General features: G+C 35.1%; 2 protein-coding genes and 1 pseudogene across 4 annotated transcripts; 1 reads left to right on the top strand and 2 right to left on the bottom strand.

Moving 5' to 3' along the window:
- The first annotated feature begins 1,509 nt into the window (after positions 1-1,509).
- Positions 1,510-15,975, top strand: LOC115955098 (rab3 GTPase-activating protein non-catalytic subunit). 2 transcript variants are annotated; one of them, XR_004084024.1, is made up of 9 exons: positions 1,510-2,280; positions 2,458-2,595; positions 3,358-3,549; positions 6,608-6,669; positions 6,827-6,984; positions 9,410-9,558; positions 9,641-9,787; positions 14,865-15,088; positions 15,701-15,787. XR_004084024.1 is itself a non-coding variant. In XM_031073151.1 (8 exons), the coding sequence occupies exons 1-8, from the start codon at positions 1,909-1,911 to the stop codon at positions 15,878-15,880; spliced, it is 1,398 nt and encodes a 465-aa protein (XP_030929011.1). In that variant the 5' UTR covers positions 1,532-1,908; the 3' UTR covers positions 15,881-15,975. The 2 variants fall into 2 exon arrangements, 1 of the variants encoding a protein (XP_030929011.1); XM_031073151.1 differs by lacking the exon at positions 14,865-15,088 and having other exon boundaries at positions 1,532-2,280; positions 15,701-15,975.
- LOC115958092 lies at positions 3,558-4,760 on the bottom strand (annotated as a pseudogene).
- A 2,087-nt stretch (positions 15,976-18,062) lies between the features above and the next one.
- On the bottom strand, positions 18,063-22,482 carry LOC115958144 (GEM-like protein 2). Of its 2 annotated transcripts, none has more exons than XM_031076510.1 (4): positions 22,150-22,482; positions 21,885-21,986; positions 19,332-19,606; positions 18,063-18,383 (listed from the first exon to the last, which is right to left on the bottom strand). In XM_031076510.1, the coding sequence occupies exons 1-4, from the start codon at positions 22,268-22,270 to the stop codon at positions 18,192-18,194; spliced, it is 690 nt and encodes a 229-aa protein (XP_030932370.1). In that variant the 5' UTR covers positions 22,271-22,482; the 3' UTR covers positions 18,063-18,191. The 2 variants fall into 2 exon arrangements, with proteins under 2 accessions (XP_030932370.1, XP_030932369.1); XM_031076509.1 differs by having other exon boundaries at positions 18,063-18,395.
- Between the last annotated feature and the right edge of the window lie 570 nt (positions 22,483-23,052).

The following is a 23,052-nucleotide window of genomic DNA, read 5'->3' on the forward strand; positions in this document are numbered from 1 at the left end:
AAAACAAGGGTTATCTTAAGAAAGGATCCTAAATAATTAGTTGTCACCGACTCACCATGACAACAATTAGCATGAATATGAGAAATGGGTGATTTCCAGTTTCCACAAATGGTTCACAAGATAATTTATTGCTCTCATCATTCTTCCTCTATCACAGGTTGTTTAAACTTTAACTCATCAATATAATATAGAGTTCAAACCTAATGAGAGGGCAACACAAAGCCATGCCAAGTTACTCCAACATGCATGTCCATTGCGTTGCACGTGTTGAGTTAATATGGGATTAGGATTTAGGATAGGGCTTTTAGAGCATTCGCATTCAAAAAAGTCATCCTATTCTATTTTACCATTTTAAAAAGCTATTTTATCATTTATACCATATCATTTTACAACACACCAAATATCATATCTTTTATTTTCCTATACAATATATTAAAATAATATATCTACATAATAAAATGTTTTTTTTTCTCTCAATCTCATTTTTCTCTTCCTCTCCATCTCAACCACTCATTAGTCATCCCCACAGAGAGGGGGAGGGATTGAATGAGAGAATTAGAATTGAAAAAAGAAGAAAATGAAAAAAAAAAGAGATGAGATGAGAGTGACCGGTGAGTGAGAGAGGAGTTGAAAGACAAAATATCAGTGAAAGCAAAAAGTGAAAAAGGAATAAAATATTAATATTTTGGTTTACAATTGTGCTATAGTGCCATCTTAATGTAGCACAATTGCAAAATTTGCAATTCTTAGATTTTACAAGTCTAGCTGTTGAGCTTTTTTTATGCCTTGATGCTAAATTTTCCCTATTTTTCTCATTTACAATTGCCATTGAGAATGCTCTTACGCTGGTCCATATTGGAATATAACTATGGAATGTTGAATTGGAAGCTGACCCACCCAACCGCATAGGTTTGGGTGCCTAACACATTATCAAGTTTATACATTAACTTTGGACTTGATGTCTGGTTTGTTAGACATTTATAAATAACAAATGAGTTGGTTATTGGTTACCGGGCATGCTCTTGGGCCTGTGTGTCGGTTGGGCTCACATATGGCGACTTGGTTTGGCCTGATTACAATTTAATCAGCAACAATTATTTATCATATTTGACCTCCTAAGGTTTAGATTAAAGTAAATCATTGAAAATGTTAATTTAACACCCAATTTAAAATATTCTCAAAAAAAAAAAAAAAACCCAATTTAAAAGGTTAGGTTACACTTATCTAATTATTTCATATTGGGTTTTTAATTGACTATAATTTCGATAGTCTGGATAACATTCTAGATGGTCTAAGAGTATTGGTAAATGCTTATTCCCAATTTTTTTTTCTATTTTCAAAACACTCACATTAAATTATCTATTCTAAATTCTATTTTGTTAAAATTTCAATATTTTTTATTTTTAAAAATTGTTTCTCTCTATTCACATACTACAACCATTATCTAAAAACACTAAAAAATAGTAAAAACTAAAATGCAAGATAATAGTTCTTGTGTATATTTGCACAAGTGCAATAGCAAAAATGCATTTTGCATAATAAATATATATAAACTAAACGTTTTGGGATTGGTGGGAAAAAAATTATTTTACATATACTTTTAGAGAAATATGATGTGGACAATATTTTTACAAAAAATTTTAAACTAGGAGGATGCTAATCGGATAATAACGTAGGATATAGAATTTGTGATAAAAAAGCGGTAGAGTTAGAAAATTTATCAAATTTTATTGCTAATCGAGGGGCCTGCCTAGGTTTCCTATAAAAATAAAATGAAAGAAGAGCACGTAGTAGGATGGGATTGAAATTGAAAGGGAAGGGTAGTCTTCTTGTCTTTCATTTCATTTCATATCTGTGAGCAAGATTGATCCGATCACAGTAATTAATTAATAAATTAAAAAAGAAGAAATGTGGAGGCGGAAGCAGAGTAGCAGTAGTACGGAAGTGGGTTGCATTGCGTGCGAGGAGCTGAGCTTGGTTGGGGCCGGAAAGGAAGGGTGGCTCGTGGAGGACCCAAATCTTGTGTGCGCTCTGGACACTCACGCACTAGCGCTCGCCCACAACTCCCTCATACTCCTCCTCGGATTCGGATCTTCTTCTTCTTCTTCGCCCGATTCCCGTGTCAGCATCCGACCCGATTTGTCCCCGATCGAGTCCGAGCATATTACAGCCATTGAGTGGCTCGTTTTTGAAGATTACGATATTCGGGTTGTTGTGGCCGGCACCTCTTCCGGCTATTTGCTCTTTTACTCTCTGCTTGGTCATTTCATTCACAAACAGGTTTGCCCTACTCTCCTCTCTCTACGTTTTAACCAATTTCTAATCATCATCATCTGGTTGTCCGTTTTGTTTGATCAGCATCTTTGAGCAAAAAGTAGTTTACCTCTTTATTTATTTATTTATTTTTTTGAGCTTAAAAAAATTGTTGATGAAACTAGTGAAAATTCAATTACACAGATGATATATCCTGGGCGAATTCTAAAGTTGAGAGTTCGTGGAACAAAGAGAGATTTGACCCAAGACACTACTTCCTCAGAAGAAGTCTGTGTTGTCATGCCAGGCATAGTTGCTCGCTTTGATGGTTCTCATATTCAGGTACATTTTCTGTCTCTTATTATTATTATTATTATTATTATTTTGCAACTACTTTAGACTAACATGTACTAATGTACATCCTCCAAAATTTGGGTTAATTTTGCTTTTGGTCCTTGGAGAGGAACAATCTCTTGAGAGAGAGCGAGAGACTGGGGTCTTAGAGTTAGTGGAAATGTTGCCATAGCCAGCTGTGGTGGGTGTGGCCATTGGTAGATGAGGGAGAATATAAAACAAAAGCAAGAAAAAGAAAAGGATTATTTTATTATTTTTTTAAAATAAAAGTACTGATGTGAATTTTATTTGGTTGGATTGTTGATATGGATTAAATAGTACTCAAAACAACATAGTTTCAAATATGAAAAGTACGTTCTTTTAAGTACAAGTGGGAATTTAACAGCCATGTGTGGCTGTGATGGATGGAAGAGTCACATTAAAAGCACTCCCAAACATAAGTGATTAAAATTAGAACTTTTAAATTTCAGAGATCAAAAAAATTGGTCCAAACTTAGAGGATGTACATTTCATTTTATTCTATACTCTATTATTAATAATGCAATTGTTATAGTTAATATGATGCAAATGAGTAAGTTCTTGTCTTTGATGGGTTTCTAAAAGAAAATAACAAGGTATTATTCAATGATTTGTGTGAGTATAAGTTTATGGTTGCACCGTATATATTCTTGTTCTACGTTTGGTGTTATTGGATTCTGGCCTTTAGGGATCTTCATTCTAATAATGTGCTTTGCATGCTTGTTTTCTTAGAGTATGCTGCGCCAATGGTTTGAAGAAACACATACTCAGTATTGGGATCAGAAACCAAAAAAGCGAGGTTCAGAGGGCCCAGAAACTCCTTATGGAAGATTACCTTTCCAGTTATGGAATGTTAGCAAGTATGGCACTTGTGCTGATGCTGCAATCACTGGTATAATGCCTCCACCACTGATGGAACTCCAGGTATAAACTATTCTCTTGATTTTATTACTGTAAAGTTGGTTTCTTTAAAAGTCGTGTTCATGGTTTAAGGTTCTGTTTAGTAAACAAGTGGTAATATTCTTATTTATGTTGGCTTATAAAACATATTAGGGTCAATTACCATTTTGGTCCCTAACGCTTGCCCTATGTGTCAAAACAGTCCCTAATATTTCAAATGTGTCAGTATAGTCCCTAATGTTTTGGTATTGTGTCAAAATAGTTCATGCCATTAATTGGTGGATGGAAAAAGTTGATGTGGCTGACAGTAATATTAAAATATTAACTTTGGTGCCAGCAAGGATGCCTCTTGGCCTTAATTATTTTTAAAAAAAGCCAGACTAAAATTCCAAGACCTGTTGGTTGGGTTTTCTTCTTCTTCTTCTTTTTATTTATTTATTTATTTTATTTTTTATTTTTCTTAAACAATCTACCTAGCCCCAAAGCCAATACACCCTTTTTGCTATTGGGTTCATAGCACTTGCAACAAGAATCAGATGGATTTAAGGAGAGCACCGACCGAGCATTTGATGTTACTATCTAATGTGCTTTGATAATTTGATTGTTGGAGATTACAAGTTCAACATTAGATGAACTAAAATTGAAAATCAAAAGTTGCTTCAAACTTGGACCGAAACCTCTATTTGTGTGCCATAGACAATTACAACCATTTACCTGTACTTAATGAAGCTAATTTCCTTGCGTTAGTGCAGAAGCACCATCTGCAACACATGATACCATACAACTTGATCAACCCATGAAGATTCTTCCACACATGACAGGCATAGGAGCCAAGGCCAAAGTTTTTAGAGTGAGAGTTCCACATGTTTGAGTGCCCTATGATTGGTTCTTGCTTTGTAAGGTGAGTCAAGAAAGAAGTCTACTGAGCTGTATTCGAATCTATGCAAAATGATTAGAGATCTAGGTATTTTAGTTTGGCTGATATTTTTTCTTTCTTTTTTTTAAAAAATTGTTTTTGTAATTGAGGCCGTGCGGCATCCCTAGAGGCATCAAAGTTAATATTTTAATATCATAGTAAGCAACTCTAGTTTTTTCCATTCACCACTTGACGGCAGGGACTGTTTTGACGCAATATCAAAAGGTTAGGGACTAAATTGACACATTTGAAAAGTTAGGGACCATTTTGACATATAGGACAAACGATAAGGATAAAAATGGTAATTAACCCAACACATTACTCTATACAAGCTGTCAATGTTGTGCTGTCTTGTTTTTGTTCTAGTATTTCCTCATAGTAATACTTCTAGTAGTTTGTTGATGGTGAGAAGCCAATTTCGTTTTAATTTAATTTTATTTAGTTTCAATGTCAAGGGCAATTTTGTAATTTATGGTTTCTAGGGATAGGCTGTTCTAATAGTCCAAATCTTACTAGGGGTCAAGAAGTTCAAATTCTACTAGAAATAGGTATTAATAATCTATTTATACAGATGTAAATGTAATGCTTTCTATTTAAGAACAGGAATGATTTTTCTAATTTTTTCAGAAGCAATGAAGCTTTATTTGTGGTTTCTATGATACAACTTTCTTTGAGTTGTGATGCTTTGAAGTTTATTCTTTTTCTTTTCTGTCCTTAGAGTTCAAACAACTTGAAACCTAGAAACACACCTTAATTTCTGATGCAGGAGAAAAGCTTGAATGGGTTCTGATACCAATTTTGATGTAGGATTTTTAGGAGTTTGGCACTAAATTAAATTCCTTGATGGGATGTTTAAGGGTAAAGTAATCAAAAGATTGGATGTTTGGTGACTGGTGTTAGAAGCAGTGAATAGAATGAAAAACAAAGAAGGATAAACACTAGGCAATCTTAATGAAGTTTTCCTAAGCAATCACACCTTCAAAGCTTTAAATGAGCTATTGCAATTTTATTAAATTAAGCTCATGTCTTTTTGACTAGAGTAAACGCTTTATATAGGCTATTACTAAATCTTTTCCTAGAAGGACTAGAACTTCTAAATAACCTATTCCTAGAAAGACTAGAATTACTAGTAGCAAAGAAAAATTACTTGAGAACTTCTAAACCAAATAGAAAAAGGACACCAAATACAAAAAAGGACTCAAGCCATGGACAGCCCATTCCTGAAAATTGGAATTTACCAATTTGCCTTTATTCTAGTAAACTTAATTAAAACTTAACCAGCGATTGTCTGAACTAAAAACCTTAATACTAAGACTCAATAATTACTAAAGTAACATATGAAAAGTACAAAGAAAATCGTACATCAAAACTATATTAGTTTACCATATATATTGAATCTTTTGGTATTTAATCTTATTTTCTCGAGCAGTTGAGCTCTTTATTGTTTGCATCAATCTCCCTTGGTTGCATAAAATCTAAAATTACCAAATTGCCCTTATTTTAATGAAACTTATTTAAAATTGAACCAACAACTTTCTAACATAAAAAACTTCTAATATTAAGACTCAATAATAACTAAAGTAACGTACGAAAGGTGCTATAAGAAAGTTCCACATCATAACTATATAACACATCTTGAATATTTTGATATTTAATCTTTTTTTCTCTCAAATTCTTTATTGTCCGCAGCAATTTGTCAACTTCAAACCCTAAAATTCAAAATTTCAAAACCCTAAGGGCCTGTTTGGTGAGTGAGTTCAAACTCACATTTTCACATTTTAAACAACATTACACATATTTCCACACACTTTTTCATCCACACGTATTTCAAAAAACTCCAAACAACAATTCTCAAACTACTCTACCAAACACCCCCTAAATCATCCATCCATCAAATAACCCAAAACAGCCCTATTACTGTTGGTTTACTGCTCATTACTCTGGAACTGCAACCCAAACCTTAGATTTTCTCATTGATTCAATTCTAAATCCTACTATTCATTTTCACCATTTGAAACCCTATAGTCCATATTATTTTCCAGCTTTATTCCCACCAAACCTTAAGCCCTAATCCCTGAAAATCCAAGGTGTCTACCAGATCTCATTGATGGAAACTTTCTGAAGGTATTTTGGTTTTTGAATTCAGCTGCTTTTATTGTTGGGCAGTCAAGTCAGCGTTATTACTGTGCGGTCGCTGTTGGAGAGGATGCTGTTGTTTCGGCATTCAGGTACTGATGGGATATCTTTCTCTATAATGATTATTAATTTATTGTCTTGACAAAACTGACTCCTCACTTTGCAGCCTAAAGGGCTATCTTTGTTATTTGTCCTTTACTCTTTTACATTGGTATTTTGTTGACTAAGTTCTATTTCAACCTCTAAAAGGCTTTCAGAAGACAAAAGCAGGTCTTTAGTGGGAGCTATTTTATCAAAAGTTGTTCCTGCAACATTTTCGACAATTGCTTCTGTTTCAAGAATGTTTTGGCGGAGTGAACAAATGTCACCAAGAAAATCGGAAGTGAAGACTCAATCATTTGCTCGAGGTAGACTAATTAATAATTATGTTTCTAAATTGTGTGAGTTCTGCTGTAGATTTTTCACAGAAAAATTCACATACTTTCTCATAAACTCATCCAAGCTCATTGAGACCCACCAAAATATTTCGGTACCGGTGTGCATTGGTGCATTGTTTTGGGATTACACATTGGATATATATATATATTATAACCTCGATAAAATCCCTAATTTTAGTTTGTCTATCTAACCAATTTTTTTATTTAAAAAAAAACTGTCTATCTAACTTTTATTTGTAAGCAATATAAATATAAAATGTTAGTATAATAATAATAATCAAACCCGACCCAAATTTGAATTTATTATTTTTTTTCCTTTTTCATTTTGGTTTTAGCTTTCCCTCCATTCTCTCTCTCACCTGCCAAATTTATGTCAAAGATCTCATTAAATGTTAGACCACATTTATTTCTTACTTTTTCTATTTCCCAAATCCTCTCTGCACTCTCCCATGTTCACCCGTTTTCTCCTCATTTTCAGTCCACCATCTCCCTTTATTTTGTTCTCTACTTTTTTTCTCCTCATCTTAACTCTTTTTCTTCCTTCATCGGCTCTCAGTTCTATCTCTTTCCTCATCTCCACTTTTCTCAAGCATCATATCAATTGCCAATTTTCTTTCATGCTTTCTCTCTCGCCTCTCTCTCTTTTTCAAGTTTTTTTTTTCTTCTCTTGAGTGTTATAATTTTGGGCCGGTACACTCATTTCACCCGGCATACCGAAATTTTGGCTGGAATGCTGGTTCAGCCTGGCACAGGGCGGTATTTGGAATGATATGGAACAAGGGGGTTCTTTGCACCGGACTAAGCACTGGAGCGAAAAATTCTGGCCATTCCAGTGGGAATGGAATGGTATTCAAAACATTGCCCACCACAAAACAAAAGAAAGAAGAGAGAAAAATAGTTTTGGTGAAAAAGTCGGTGAATTTTGGTGTCACCAGACTTTTCCTTTGTGTATTATGTAATATAGAGAAATCGGCGCTCTTTTGAGGATACCGAGAAATCCTTGGTTCAATTACAAGCTCTATGCCAAAAGACTTTATTTGATTGGTCTAGGTGTTGGGGCTTCTCGGATTGTTCCACTATCTTGGAGTTTATTTCGTCTCTTAGTATTGCTCTTTAAGTTTATTCTTGTTGTTTGTTGCTGTTTGTTTGTTTGTTGCATTTCTTTGTGTTCACCATCATGAACACCTTGTATTTGCTTTGTTCTATTTTTCAGTTTGATTAATAAAATTCTTATTACTTATCAAAAAAAATTATGTAATATAGACAATATATATTTAGATGTGCTGCCAATGACCTCTATCTCAAATTTTTCTTCCTCATTAATGTGAGTTAAGGTTTTAAGTACTCATCCATCTAAATACAACTGTTTGGTGGGAAGAAAAAACAAAGGCGTTATACACACACACACTAGCCTCATCACACGCTTGTGCGATGAGGATTTTTTTGTAGAAAAAAAAAACCTGTGTTTTTATTTTATATTTATGATTTTTATTTTGAGAATCTAATTTATGAGTGGATAAAATAATTTAAAAACTAATAGAAGAGTGACCTTATTTTTTAGGCAATATTTTAGTGGGAGTTAGAGTTGTATTTTTATAGGATTGTCCTTTAGTTTTGTCTCTATTTAAACATAGGGGCATATGGTCATTTTTGAACAAAAAGATGAGGATTCCAAATAGGAGAAGCCCCTTAAATAGTAGTATAGATATATGAAATAAATAATTACCTTATACATGGTTTTGGCTGGTGGTATTGTGTATTGTGATTTACTCTCCAGGGATGAGTCCAAATGACCTTGCCTTGGTGAGGTTCCAAGTCATCCCAAAAAAAAAAAAAAGGAATGAAGAAATTTGTTTAAAGATATGGGTGGTTTCCATTGAGGAAATATGAGGGAGAGTTGTTTGAGATGGTTTGTTCATATACAAAGGAGAGATTAGTGTAGCAATGAGCAAGAGCAATTTCATTTAAATTAAGGGAACAAAAATAGGTATAGAGATCTATAATACTAGTAGAAGTAGTAAAATGAGACATGTTAACTAAGCAAGTAACATAGAATATATTTTTGGATATGATAGAAGGATGGAGAAGAATACATATGGTTGATCCTGCTTTGTTTGTTGAGTATTCATAGTTGATCCCAAAAGTTTGGGGCCTAAGGTTTTGTTGTTTTTCTTTGGGCTTTCCCTTCTTATCTTTATAGTCCACATCTCCAGTGTAGCACATCTGCATGTGCCATTTAATCATGTCTTTGTTGAAAATGCTATGACATAGTCTATCTCCAGTTTATTGTGAATGTGAAGTATGAATAGTGTTTCCTTCCAAGTTTCCTGTATCCAACTTTCAACTACCTACAAATTTCTATTGGCTGACAGGTTGGCAACTTGTTTTGTGACAGCTTCTCCTTTGACGTGTTTGAAGGATCACCCAAGGAAGGGTGAGAAGCTGACCCTCTCACCTAGTGGTACATTAGCTGCAATAACAGATTCACTTGGTCGTATATTGCTCTTAGACACTCAGGCACTTGTGGTGGTGCGGTTATGGAAGGTTTTCCCTTGGCATCTATAATTTGAAATTTTAGTCTGACGTAAGTATTTTCCCCCTAACAGTGGATTTAAATAATTTGCAGGGATACCGCGATGCTAGCTGCCTATTCATGGAGATGCTAGTCAAAAGAGATACTGCTGCAGCATCAAGTTCCAATTATTATGAACCAGTGAAGAGTGATTACTGTTTGTGTTTGGCTATTCATGCACCTCGAAAAGGAATTGTTGAGGTATGCTTTTGTTATGTTTGAGTGACTCATTGATGCCTATTCATGAAAGTGCATATTATTGTTTGGTAATTGGTATATTTTTCAAAAGCTAAAGCATAGGAGGTTTAAGCATCATTGAAATTGGTCTGAACCAATAAATAAATTTTTTTTTTAATAGTTAATTGAAGTTTCATTGATAAGAAAAGTAAATTGTATTTACGATGGTAAACCCATTGCACTAATGAATACAAACAAAATCAAAGAGAAGAGCTAACAAATATTAAAAAAATCAGACATAGTAATTCAATGCAGAAAACCCCAAATACGAGATCACTCAAACAAAGTATTGGTTAGCAAAGACTTCAAATGATCTACAAGTCTCTCAATGTCTTCAAACGTACGTGCGTTGTGTTAATGCCAGATTAGCCACAAAAGACAAGCCGATATTGAAGAAAATTTCCCTAACTAATTCCTCTGTGCAAAAAGAAGAGAAACAACTGTATTCAGCATCACCCATTGAACTCCAAACATCAAAAATCTTTGCCCCACAAAGCAGGGGCAAACTTACAATGAAGTAGAAGATGATCTATAATTTTCCTCATCATGATATAAGCAACATCAATTAACAAGGGGCAAGTTCCTCTTAACAAGGTTATCAATTGTGAGAATCCCACCCCTAGCTGCTGTCCATAAAAAGAAAGACACCCTTTTAGGTACCTTTACACACAAAATGCTATTCCAAGGGAAAGAAATAGAAGGGGCGTCCAATAGAGAATTATAAAAAGAATGCACATCAAAAACACTATTTTGAATCAACTACCAATTTAAGACATCATCACCCTCCCCCCTTGGCATTTGGAGTAAATATGCTAAAAAAAAGTAAACACTCTCTCCAATTCCCAGTCATGAAAAGCTCGATAGAATAGTAAGTTTCAACACCTACCTCCCCCTTCAGGTGCATTAAAAACCAAATCAGCAATCCATGATTCTTTAGAGATAGCTTTGACAAACAGATCAGGATACAAATCTTTCAAAGGATCAGGGTCACTCCAAGGGTCATACTAGAACCGAATATGAAATCCCTCTCCCACTGCATACACCACATGTCCAAAAAAACTCTTTGCACGTCCTTCTAACAACTCTACTGCACCAACCCCTTCTGACCTCTCCATATTTGGTTGCTACCTCTAGCCTCTCCATATTTGGTAGCTATAACCTGATGCCATAAATGGGTGGCTTTGTACCTAAAACGCCATAACCCTATCAATAGAGTACTTTTTAGTAAGGAAAGCCTACCACCCTTTGACAAATATAAATGTTTCCAACCAGAGAGCTTCTTTTCCATCCTCTCTATGATAGGGTTCCAAATTGAGGAATCCTTATAATGAGCCCCAAGAGGCATAGCCAAATAAGACATGGGCAAACTGCCAACTTTGCAACATAAAATATGAGCCAAAGCATCCAAGTTGCTAACCTCACCTAGTGGAAGAATCTCACTCTTGCCAACAGATACTTTCAAGCCTGTGATAGCTTCAAAGAAGATCAACACCATCCGTGTATATAATAATTGCTCCCTAGAGGCATCACAAAATAAGATGGTATTGTCAGCAAAAAGGAGATGAGAGATATGCAAACCTCTTTGCGCATAGAGATTTGCTTGGAAACTACTAAGAAAGCGTCCCTCGTTTGTTCTCTTCAACAATCTACACAACTCCTCCATCACCAACAGGAAAAGGAGTGGAGATAGTGGGCTCCCTTGACGAAGAGTGCAAGAGCTACCAAAAAACCCAGTTGGAGACCCATTAACAAGAACTGAAAACAAATAGTAGAAATACAAGCCTTCATCCATCTCCCTTGCTTCTCCTTATAACCCATCCTCTCCATAAGGTTAAACAATGCATTCCAATTCACATGATCATAAGTCTTCTCAATGTCCAACTTGACAATCACACTTCGGATGCTACTCTTTATTCTGCTATCCAAGCATTTTTTTGCAATGAGAATAGAATCAAGAATCTGTCTTCCTCCAACAAAAGAATTCGGGGAATTGGAGATGAGCTTATCCATCTCCCCCACTTCTCCCCAAAACCCATCCTTTCCATAAGGTTAAACGACACATTCCAATACACACGAGCATGAGCCTTCTCAATGTCCAACTTGACGATCACACCTGAGATGCCACTCTTTTTTGGGTATCCAAGCATTCATTTGCAATGAGAATGGAATCAAGAATTTGTCTTCCTCCAACAAAAGAATTTAGGGAATTGGAGATGAGCTTATCCAACACATTACAAAGTCTGTGAGCCAACACCTTTGACAAAAGCTTATACAAACTACCCACAAGGTTAATAGGAAAAAAGTATTTAATGTTAAGTGCATTAATCTTCTTGGGAATCAAACAAAGGAAAGTGGCATTGAGAGGTTTTTCAAAGACACAATGTCTATGAAAATCCTAGAAAAAAGCCATAACAACCCTTTCAAGCATGCACCAACGCTTTTGAAAGAAAGCCATAGTAAAACCATTAGGCCCAGGAGCCTTATCACCCTCAGCCTCCTGAAGTGCCTTTGGATCTCCTTCTTTTCAAACTCCCTTTCTAGTGATAGCCTCTCGGTTTCATCCAAGCTAGCAAACTCTAACCCATTAACAGTGGGCCTCCAAGATTTAGACTCCCAATATTGTCCTATTGTTTCTGAGTTATGGTCGATGGTGTTCACCTTGTTTGGTATTGGGCGATGCCAAAGACTGGTTGAGCTCCTTGCATGTTGGCAAGGAAATTTTGGTCATCATCGTAATGGTGTTATTTGGATGGCTGTCCCTTATCGTTTGATGTGGTGCATTTGGCGGGAGAGAAACAACCGGTGTTTTGAAGATTCTGAAAGGACTATAGCCGATTTAAAACTTTTCTTCTTTAAAACTCTATTGGATTGGATGTCTATTATAGGAAGTCATTTTATTTTTTTGGTCTATTATTTGATGGATGTTTGTAATTTATGTATTTGATTGTTTTGGTCCCCTGCTGTATACTTCCTATATACTTGGATGACTCATTCTTATGTCTTTGAATAAAATTTTCTTTACTTATCCCCAAAAAAAAAAAAAAAAGATTTAGACTCCCGATATAGATTCTTATAAGAATCCACTACCTAAGCCTGAATATCTGAATCAGTCTCATACAAAACGCCGTCAACCTCCACACCCTTGAACCAATAATGTGACTTGTTATGCTATATATCTTAGTTGCTTTACTGCAATGCAATTCTTGCTGCAAAAATTTATTGTTGAGAAGTTAAGAAAAGTATGGACTTGAGGAATAATAGGTAAAATTCTGTAAGATCAAGCAGATTAACACAGTTTACAAAGGGGCCTGTTTTTCATTTGTTATTGTTGAACCATGGTTGTGATTCTTATTGTATTGGGTGTATGATTGCCTAGAAAATCTCATCTTGGTGACTGCATGATCTTTAGGAATTCAGCATTAAATAGATTTCTTGATGAGATCTTGAAGGTTTCTTGAATAGGGTTAAAGATATGGATCTTGAATATGGTTGATAGAACAGTGAATAGATTGAGTATAAAGAAAGATAAACTCAAGAAAATCACTCCTAAGTCTTCCTAAGCAATCACACTTAGGAAGGTGAAGGAAATCACACCCTCAAAATGCTCAAAGCTTAAAATATGCTGTTGGAATTTTATTAAAATTAGTCTCACTATCAATGTTGTTGACTACAATAAAGCCCTTACCCATCTACTCTCTCCCCCTCTATTTACGTTACTTCCCCACCCCCCCACCCCCTCCCCCCTCTTATAAACTATAAAATAAAGAGTACTACAGGTATGAGAGAAAATTTATACAATCTACAGTTTCTATCCTCTCATTTTTCTTCTCAACCAAACAAAAAAGTTTTCCATCCCTCCACTTCCCCCCCCAACTAATCAAATCTCATCTATCCCTCTACTCTTCCATCCCCCAACCAAATGAAGCCTAAGCGTAAAGCACAGGTACACATTTGATTAAAGTGAAGTGCATATTTTAGAAGATAATTTAATAAATTTGAAATTAAATATTAATGGGCAACATAATGATCAAGTTATTGACTAATCATATATAATTGAAATACAACATTTTATATGATTTTACTTATAAGAAAATAACATTTTATATGATTTTCTTGTGCTTTAAAAAATATACACAAATATGATATTCGATAATATTTGATAGCCATTATCAAATGAAGACATGAAATACATGGTTGATACAATCCAAAAAGCACTAAAATATTGAGTAATGATTTCTATGCCTAAAAAAAGCAATGCAATGTAATCCTAAGAGTATATAAATAATCATGTTTATTAAGCATAGGACCATTATCATTAGCATCAAAAGATTTGTAACCCATCATCTTCCACATCTACTTCATCAAAATTAATAGTCTCTCTCATGAGGAGTATTGTGAACTAGAAGTCTAGAACTTGAACTTGTTGCCTTCCTTAGTGACCCCATTCTTGCTTGCTTCGGCTTTGTTGAGGATGAGCAGTATGTGGAGTGTGGTCCCTGGATGGTTTTTTATTCCTAGAATTTGTAAAGGTGTGGAGGGGTGGGCTTAGGTGTATGTTATCATGCCATAAAATTGACTTTCATATGAAAATCAGTTTTATATATCAACAACATTAAGATCCGATAGCTACATTTTACATTTTTTTAAGCTAAAAAAACTAAGCTTTGCTATTATTGAAAAAGCTCCACAAAGGGTATGCTTTAGGCGCACATTCACAGATGTGCCTTGCTTTAGACGTGAAAAGCACTGAGCTTTTGGGGCTTTGAAGTTTTCTCTTGAGTGCACTTTTACGAACAATGGTTTATTATATTGTTTATTTACTATTGGATCAGTTTTAGTTTAGTACTTAGTAGAATAAGGGCAATGTGTTGATCATAGATTTTCTTGAACAGGCTGTCCTTGACTAAAGTCTGAGTCTTATTTTACTTTTTCTTTGTTATCAGTAGTCCTATCTTTCTAGGAATAGATTATGCCTATATATTCAACCTAGACAAGCCAAGAGCATTGTAACTTGGTGGCATTGATTGGTCTTCTTCATTAGGAGAACCATGGTCCAAAAGAGCCCTCCATCATCCGGAACATTCCAAATTAATGCTTGTGCACTAGAATCAGTTTTCTGTCACCTCTTGTACGTTTCAAAGGAGGCTTCCAGTTACATTCCTTGTCACAAAAAGTTCAAGATTGGAAAATTTGAAACCTCAAAAGGCATGCCATTCTCATCATTAATTTTGCTGGCCTTAAGGGTGCTTCATTTTTAATCTTTAGGTGAGCCTTGTGGGTACTTTCTCTGTGCATTATGGTTCCCTTGCCAATGAAACGTTTTATTATGTGTGAAAAATAAAATATTGTTCAACTTCCTTGAAATTTTTTAGAATTACTTATTTACTTCTGCATTCATTTGTTATCTGCTTTAAATTTCTATTTTTGAGAACATACCATGCCATCTGCAGTCAATTATCCTTTGAATACTATTTTTATTTAACCTACTATGCTAAATGTTTGGAATGTCATCTTCCATGTTCTGCTTTTGGGTAACAGAATTACTCTTGCTTTCATGAAGTTAGTAATCTGATAATAATTTTGGTTATTTTAAGGAACCACTTGTTCAATCTCTATTAATATTCTTGAGTGTGTAAATATTTGGTTCTGAGGCTTGTTTCTTGTCCTTTATCTCACTTTTGGATGTTAATGACCTTAAAATCTTGTTATGCCCTTAGTTTTATTACTCTTATCTATAGTATTTCAAAATGTCATGAACTTAAAACAAGATGCTATTACTGTGCCCAGCCAACCTAAGCATTTCACCACCAATAATCTTTCACCAAAGTACCAGAATGATTTCTGAGTATGTTTTCTCATGTGAACAACTTCCTGCAGATCTGGCAGATGAGAACTGGACCACGTCTTCGGATTATTCAATGTGCCAAAGGTGCTAAAATACTGCAACCTACCTATAGATTTGGATCATCTATGACCTCTCCTTATGTTCCTTTGGAGGTTTTCTTGTTGAATGGGGATTCTGGTCAAATATCAGTTTTAAATCGAACCCTTAATTGATTTGTACAATGTAAAACACTCTTTATCCTGATATTTTACTGTAGAAAAATGATAATTTTTCTGATTAAGATGGCTCTTTAAATTTGGGGGATTTATATGGCTCTTTTAAATTTTCATTTGGTTAATTGGAAGACCGTTGTCCTATTGATTCAGCCATGGGGTTTGGGCATTCAAAGTATGGTGTGTTTTAGCCAAGCGCTGCTTGTCAAATGGTTGTGGCGTTTTACTACTGAAAGGAGGCAATTTGTTGTGATGTTATTTCTTTGAAATATGGTAGCCTTTGGGGTGGTTGGACTTCCGGGTAGCTGACAGAATCCAATGAGGTCAGTTTATGGAGAAATCTTCAAAATGGGTGGAAGAGCTTGGTGAGTTTTCTTATGTTTGAAGTGGGTAGTGGTTGTGAGTGTGACATCCGTTTTTGGTATGATTGTTGGTGTGGTGACTTATTTTTTATTTTATTTTTTTAATAAGTAATAAGCTTCATTGAAGGAAAAACTAGTACAAGAACAGCCAGAGCACACAAGATGTGTATTAAGGAAAGCATAGGTACAAAGAAGAATAAAAAAGTAGTACATCTATCAAGCAAATCTGATAACAAAGAAAAAGATAAAACCCCCGAAGCATTAGTCCACCCAAACAAAGTCTGGAAAAAAGATAGGGATATGGAAGAGTATGGAGACTTTTGTCTAAAGGATGCTAATCCGGATATTTTTTGTCTAGCCAGGGATAAAGATGCAGCTCTAGCAGATTATTTTTCAGGGTCTGTTTTTTGGAATATCTCTCTCACCAGACCTTATATTGGGAAGAGGAGCTTCTACTTTACTTTATAGAGAAGTTATATTTTGTCAAGATTGGGAGTTCTGGGGAGGATTGTCAATTGTGTTTAATGGATCCTTACCACCAGAGATGATTTTGAAGTAAAATCTTATTATAAAGCTTTGATTGCTATAGGATCCAAAAGCTTTCCTTGGAAGAGTATATAATAAACAAAGGTTCCAAAGTTGCGTGGACAGTCTCTAAGGGAAAAATCTTAATTATGAACAACCTCTGCAAAAGGTGTTTGTGTGTGGTGGATTGGAGGTGTATGTGCAAGAGGAGTGGGGAGTTTATTGAACATCTGTTATTTCATCACCCTTTTTGCTCACGAAGTTTGGTCCATGGTTTTTGGCATGTTTGGATTAGCTTGGGTTATGGCTCAAAGTGTATTAGCATTGATGGAATGTTGGAAGTTAGGGTTTGTTATTGAACCCAAGAGGTAAATACCTAAAACCTTTATATAATTTGATGTATGAGAACATGAATATAGTGTTTTCCTTCATCCGTAAAACCTAGCCATCTTGGCTTAGCTTTTGAGCTCCCTGTTTTACTTCTCTCCCAAATTGTAGCACTTCCTAGTCGTTGAATTCCCTTGCTTCATCAAAGAGATGCCTGAGGTACGACTAGTTTGGTTCATCCCATTTTAGTGTTATTATGGTTCATCCCTTTGCTTCATCAAGAGTTCTATGCTCCTAAGTCCAATGTCCCTAGCCAACGACATTCCCCTTCCCCTTTTTTTTTTTTTTTTTTTGGCTAGGTGATTGTGGGGGCTAGAACCCCCGAGCATCAGGACACAAGGGTACCTGGGTGCCAATAGGCTACTGAGGCCAATGGCGCCAACGACATTCCCCTGAGCAGTTAACTTCAATGGTATTTACATCAAAGTACCATCTGCTCCATGTTGCACGTAGCATTAGAGCCCATATACCCGTGCATTTCATTTCTCTAAAAAAAATTGCTCCATCTTAGTACTGCAGTAAGCAAGAACATCAACTTGACTCTCCAACGAGTGAAAAATTTCCCATCAAATCTAATGCTGTTTCCCAACATCTTGCTAAAAATGATGAAGGTACATGAAAGTGAATCTGCTTTATGATTTATGATTTGCATCCCAAGTGTGTGACACAAGTGTAAGTAAAATATAAAGTGACAAACATCAACAAATAAATCATAAGAGAGAATCTATGGACTCGTGGCAGTGGAACTAGAACATGCACACGGCATGTTATGCAATGTGACTCTTTGTTGGTGTCACCTTATATACCCAACAAATTTTTTTTTGTAAACTTTCTACCTGTGTAGTGCCATGCACCTAAACTCGTGAAACCTCCCTGAAATTTGTTTACACAAAATGGAAACCAAACAGTTGTTTTAACTGCCGATTTATTTTCAAAAAAAGAAAAAAGAAAAAAGAAAAACAGTTGTTTAAACATTGCAGTCCAACATGCTTCTCTGTCTGTCTAAATTATACAAGCAATTACGTGCAATGTTGCACTTAAACTCGTGAAACCACCCCTGAAGAATTACAAGCTCGCTGTAAAGCCTCACTTAGCTTCTTGAGTGCCTTGTCATATGATATAAATCCCATGAACCAGAATTCATAACCATCCCTTGTGACAATGTGGATGTACTTTTCTGAGGGGTTCAATCTGTTAGCAGAAGGATTAACTGCTCTCAATTGATCAAGCTGCACAACCATCTACATATTGACCCAGCAGATATAAAAATATAAGTTCAAACTAATCGAAATAAAAATTTAAAATTCAGTTACTTAGAAAGTGAAGATGTATGAACTCTAATTTGCAGCTTAAATTAACTAAACCTTCATCCTTGTTACTTAAAAAAGTATTGAAATCTAAAATGTACATAACGGTAATCCTACAAAAGGAGTCATTGCTAGAGCACAAGCAAAAATGTGTTTGTTTGGCTTGCAGGTGAATTTGTTTGTTTGGCTTTTTTGTATTTTATTAATGATTACTGCAGGTTCTTCTCATGTTGGACAAGAAATCATGGAATCAGTTCTCCCTTTTATTTTAAGAAGTATTCCCCATTCAAATAACAAAAAGAATCGAGAAAGGACCATTACTAACAAATTATAAAAAGAAGAAGAAGAAGAAGATATTCATTCGCTCTCAGCAAAAGGGTTTCATCTCTCTCTTTTCCCTTCTCCTTTTTTTCAATGGATGCAACCATTCCCACTTTAAACTTAAGAAGTGGATATTTTTAAAATATCTGATATGCTTTCCACCAATGAAACACAATCAATCTGCTGATTTGGTAGCCTTGAGATGCCAATTGTATGACTATCAACATTCTAGTAATAACGTGGTACGTAGCTGACAAACATAAACATTCTTCACACTTCATATCTCTAGACAATCCCCAAGTTGGAAGAAAACTCAACTAATTCATGGACAATAATTGGTGCTCTATTAGTGTTCAATTCTTGTATGCATGCAAAACTCTATCCTTAACTTTGCCTCTTAGCTCAAAAACCTGAACTTGTAGTTCGATTAAAAGTTATCTACTCAGATATTGATAAACGATAATCTAATGGTTGCCAATGTCAATACATGGTTAGGTTAAGAATATGAGTTGAGTATTGTATTATTAAGTGAAAAAGGAATGATAATACCTTGTAGTACATCCACTCTGGCTGCCCTGTGGATGAATAACAACAGAAGGAGTAATCACTGCAAAATGCTACTCTTTTAGTGGATAAGTAAAGCGTTCCAATCACAGGTCCGGAGGTAGTTGATAAATAGCAGGCATATGAGTTCAATAGCTCTTCTCCTGGCAAGATATTGAATGCTTGCTGGAATGCATGATCAAGCCCTCCTTCAGCAAGTACCTTTGTTCCTTGAACAAGTCTTGCCATTGCTGCATCAGTGAGACTAGGACTAACTCTGACTGTTATACAAAAAAGTAGATTAATTGTCTGACTCAAAATGCATATTTGAAGCAATAGGTAACAGAATTATGCAATCAAGTGAGAATTTAATGATTATTTCTTTGATGGTAATCCTATGTGCCATACAAAGTCATATTAGAAGTAATTCTGTAGAAGCCCAAGGAAAGAGAACAGAAAGTGATTTCTGACTACAGGATATGCAAATCATTTTACTGTTAATAGCTGAAGTAGCCTCTAGTACAAATTACAATACGATTAGTCTACAATTTAGATACCTTAGACAAAGTTTGGCTACAACTCCCACTAAAACAATTAACATGGCTATATATTTTGAAAATATAACTGTTGGATTGTATATTCTTTATATTTTTAACACGCATATTAAATTTTGTGCTAATAAGATGTTATTTACTATTCAATTTATAAACTTATTTTTTATATATAATTTTAGATTACAGAAACTTGAAATTTATACATTTAATTGATGATATAGCTATTGATCTTTGTTTTTATGGAAATTTTGCAAGCGTGGAGAATATAAGAAGAAAATGTTATCTAATAGTGGATTTGTCAAAATTCACATCAAATAAAAAGATATGGAGTGGAGTTATAGTCATTAGCTACAATTAAGTTTGGTAGCCAAACTTTGTCCAGATACCTTATGGAATTATATGCAACAATGCTTTGATCATAGTACTAAGGACTAAGTTGAGATCCTCTCCAGTTCACTTCAACGAAATCATCCTTTACCTATTACAATCAAGCTAGTCAGACTCATTGCTGCACTTAATTTCAAAATCTAATGACTCCTTACAGTTCTATAGTCCACAATATTTTTAAATGAGGGTTAAGCTAATCCTTTTTATTGACGGTGAGAAAATTTTTAGAGAGAGAGGATTCCTTTGAAGGAGAAGAGATAAATGAAAGCAAATAAGTAAATCATATTCAAAGGCAAATAATCTTTGTAACGCTTCCCACTCACTCCTTTTCTTTCTTCTTTTGCATGAAATCTGCCCGCTTCCAACTTCTTCACTTATTTCCCCTCAACAATGATAAGATGGTCTAAACCCATGTTCTTCAAATGTATTTTGGCATTGTAAGCAGATCTTATAGATTTCATGAACTCCTTTCTGCATTTCACAATGCTTAAGGCTTGTAGCAATCTCCTTCAACATTTATATTGGAAATTCCAAGTTCCTAATTTTTCTCAAACCCAGCAAAGAGATGGAGCTCAGCTCCTTTAGCTTTTGATACTGAAAAGCTCAGAAAAAGTGAAATACTAATGCTTTCGGATGGAACCCATAAAAGGCCTCTTGTTTCTAACTGTCGGGCAGACTTCAAGGGGACATACTAGTAAAATAATTCTCAATCACAAAAACGGAAGAAAAGCGGTGAAAGAAGAAGAAGAAGAAGAAGCTATGTGTTGAAGAACATACTGCCTTGCCTTCTAATTTCAAGCATTCAAACACACAAAAAGTCACTTAAAATTTCTTTTTTGAAAGTCTGAAGAAACCACTAAATTAATAGATTTCCCATAATATATCAATCTTATTCAGTGCCATGTATGTTATACAGAATTTATTTATTTATAAATTAAAGGTAGTAAGTTTCATGTCCAATAGCCACGCAATTGTCCCAAATGATTTAGACGTATCCCAAAATGAATCTCTGCTTTATTTGAGAAATGGATCAAAATAAGCAAGGTAACTGGCTATTTAGTGAAAGTAAGATGACGAGCAGGGAGTGAAAGCATGTCTTTATGCTTGAGATGAGCATGGGAGAAACAAATGGAAATGACATTAAATTAAAGAATGGTTGGAACTGTATGCATATTGGCTACCCTGTGATTGTGAGGCTTGAGGGTGAGGGTAGTGTTGAATGATGAATCCAAAACACTAATGCTTAAAAAGCATTTAAAGGGAAAATACACCAATTGGTTTTTTGTGTGGGTGGGTTTGAACCCCAGATCCCTTATGTAATAACAAGAGACTTTATTAATTGAGCTAATAGGAGCACACATTATTTCTAGTCACGCGGCATCACCCCTTTCAAGCTAGCTCCTTCTTTGATTACCATCAAGATCAGTCAAAAAAGTTAAAGCAGATATTGCAACAGAGTAGAAGAAGAAGAAGAATCATGAATTGGTTTTCCAAATCAAGTTAAAAGTTACAATATGAATTCGATACACTAATAACTCATCAGTTTCACATAAACACCACTGCAGCAAGTTACTGTTGCAGTTAAAAGAGAGAAAACAATATTGTTGAGAAGACTCACGGTGATGCCAGACATCGCCGGCTGTGGCCTCTGCTTTTCTTGTGGCATATTCAAACCTCTTTCCACACCGACTCAACGTGTCAAACATCCTATCTATCGGACCTGCACCATCACGTACCATATATAGGTTATTTACCAATAATAACAACAACAATAAGAACTCTGTTTTTTTCTTTTCAAACAAAAAACAATTAATAAACCAAACATGTTCAATCATGACTGCAAAAAAAGTAGAAGCATGGTTACAAAAGTAGTGAGTGCTCACGCTTGCAAGATGAATAAGACGATGTGGGATCAGGGGAGATGATGATGTAGGGGTTATTTGTGTGTTGGTTGTGGTTATTGTTAGTAAGAGGAGGGACCTGTGACTGTGAGTGGTTATACATTTTGTTGTTCTTGCTGTTGCTGCTTTCTTTCTTCCTGTTTTCTGGATTGATATGGTTTTTGCGTAAAGTTATTGTGAAAAACAGAATGGGAATCCAAGTGAAGGAATTGATCTCAGTGAGACAAGAAATGACGATGCCAATAGGACCTAAAAACAAAGGAACAAAACCAGTACTGATGACCCACCACTCTTTTATCGAAAGCCCAAAAAAAAAAAGCAAGAGGAAACTATTGACTATTGTATGGATTGGGGATATATCAATTCCCACCCCCCACAGAAAACTGAATATGTTCTCCAAGGACCCTTTTTCTAGAATGTTCCCCCGTCCAAAAAAAGAATACTAATTTATTTCTATTCCATAAAATAATTATCTACACGCTTATTCTAACGTGGGAAATGTATTCATAGTTGGGCGATTTTAGATGTATTCGTGTTAGCTATAACTCAGAAATATATTATTATATACTTTTTTTTTTTTTTTTTTTTGATACCAAAGAAAACAACTTCATTAAACATAATCGTAAACAGTACAAAACAGACATCAGACCTGGACAAAGTTAGGATTTAGCTTACACCTATGAACAGGGAAACAAGTGGTGATAAAAGCTAAATCAGAAACATGGGCTACAACATATCTAGGAACAAAAAGGAAGTCTAATTGAAGTCCCTGATTCCGAAAATGATTCAAGTCTGCAATTAAAGTCCGCTGGTACCAACTTGGTTGTTTGTAGAGCTTGCAAACTTGTGAGGGTCCTTTACAGTTAGTCAAGACTAGTATTCTAC

Source organism: Quercus lobata, chromosome 8 (assembly GCF_001633185.2).
Source record: "Quercus lobata isolate SW786 chromosome 8, ValleyOak3.0 Primary Assembly, whole genome shotgun sequence".
NCBI lineage: Eukaryota > Viridiplantae > Streptophyta > Magnoliopsida > Fagales > Fagaceae > Quercus > Quercus lobata.

What these genes read in the sequence shown, in the direction of transcription:
- LOC115955098 (XM_031073151.1), top strand. Translation starts at nt 1,909, where the DNA reads ATGTGGAGGCGGAAGCAGAGTAGCAGTAGTACGGAAGTGGGTTGCATT. An exon ending in TGGTGGTGCGGTTATGGAAG is followed by an intron (nt 9,559 to 9,640) that starts GTTTTCCCTTGG and finishes AATAATTTGCAG; the next exon opens with GGATACCGCGATGCTAGCTG. An exon ending in CTCGAAAAGGAATTGTTGAG is followed by an intron (nt 9,788 to 15,700) that starts GTATGCTTTTGT and finishes AACTTCCTGCAG; the next exon opens with ATCTGGCAGATGAGAACTGG.
- LOC115958144 (XM_031076509.1), bottom strand. Translation starts at nt 22,270, where the DNA reads ATGTATAACCACTCACAGTCACAGGTCCCTCCTCTTACTAACAATAAC. An exon ending in GTCTTATTCATCTTGCAAGC is followed by an intron (nt 21,987 to 22,149) that starts GTGAGCACTCAC and finishes GTGATGGTGCAG; the next exon opens with GTCCGATAGATAGGATGTTT. An exon ending in CAGAGTGGATGTACTACAAG is followed by an intron (nt 18,396 to 19,331) that starts GTATTATCATTC and finishes GTCAATATGTAG; the next exon opens with ATGGTTGTGCAGCTTGATCA.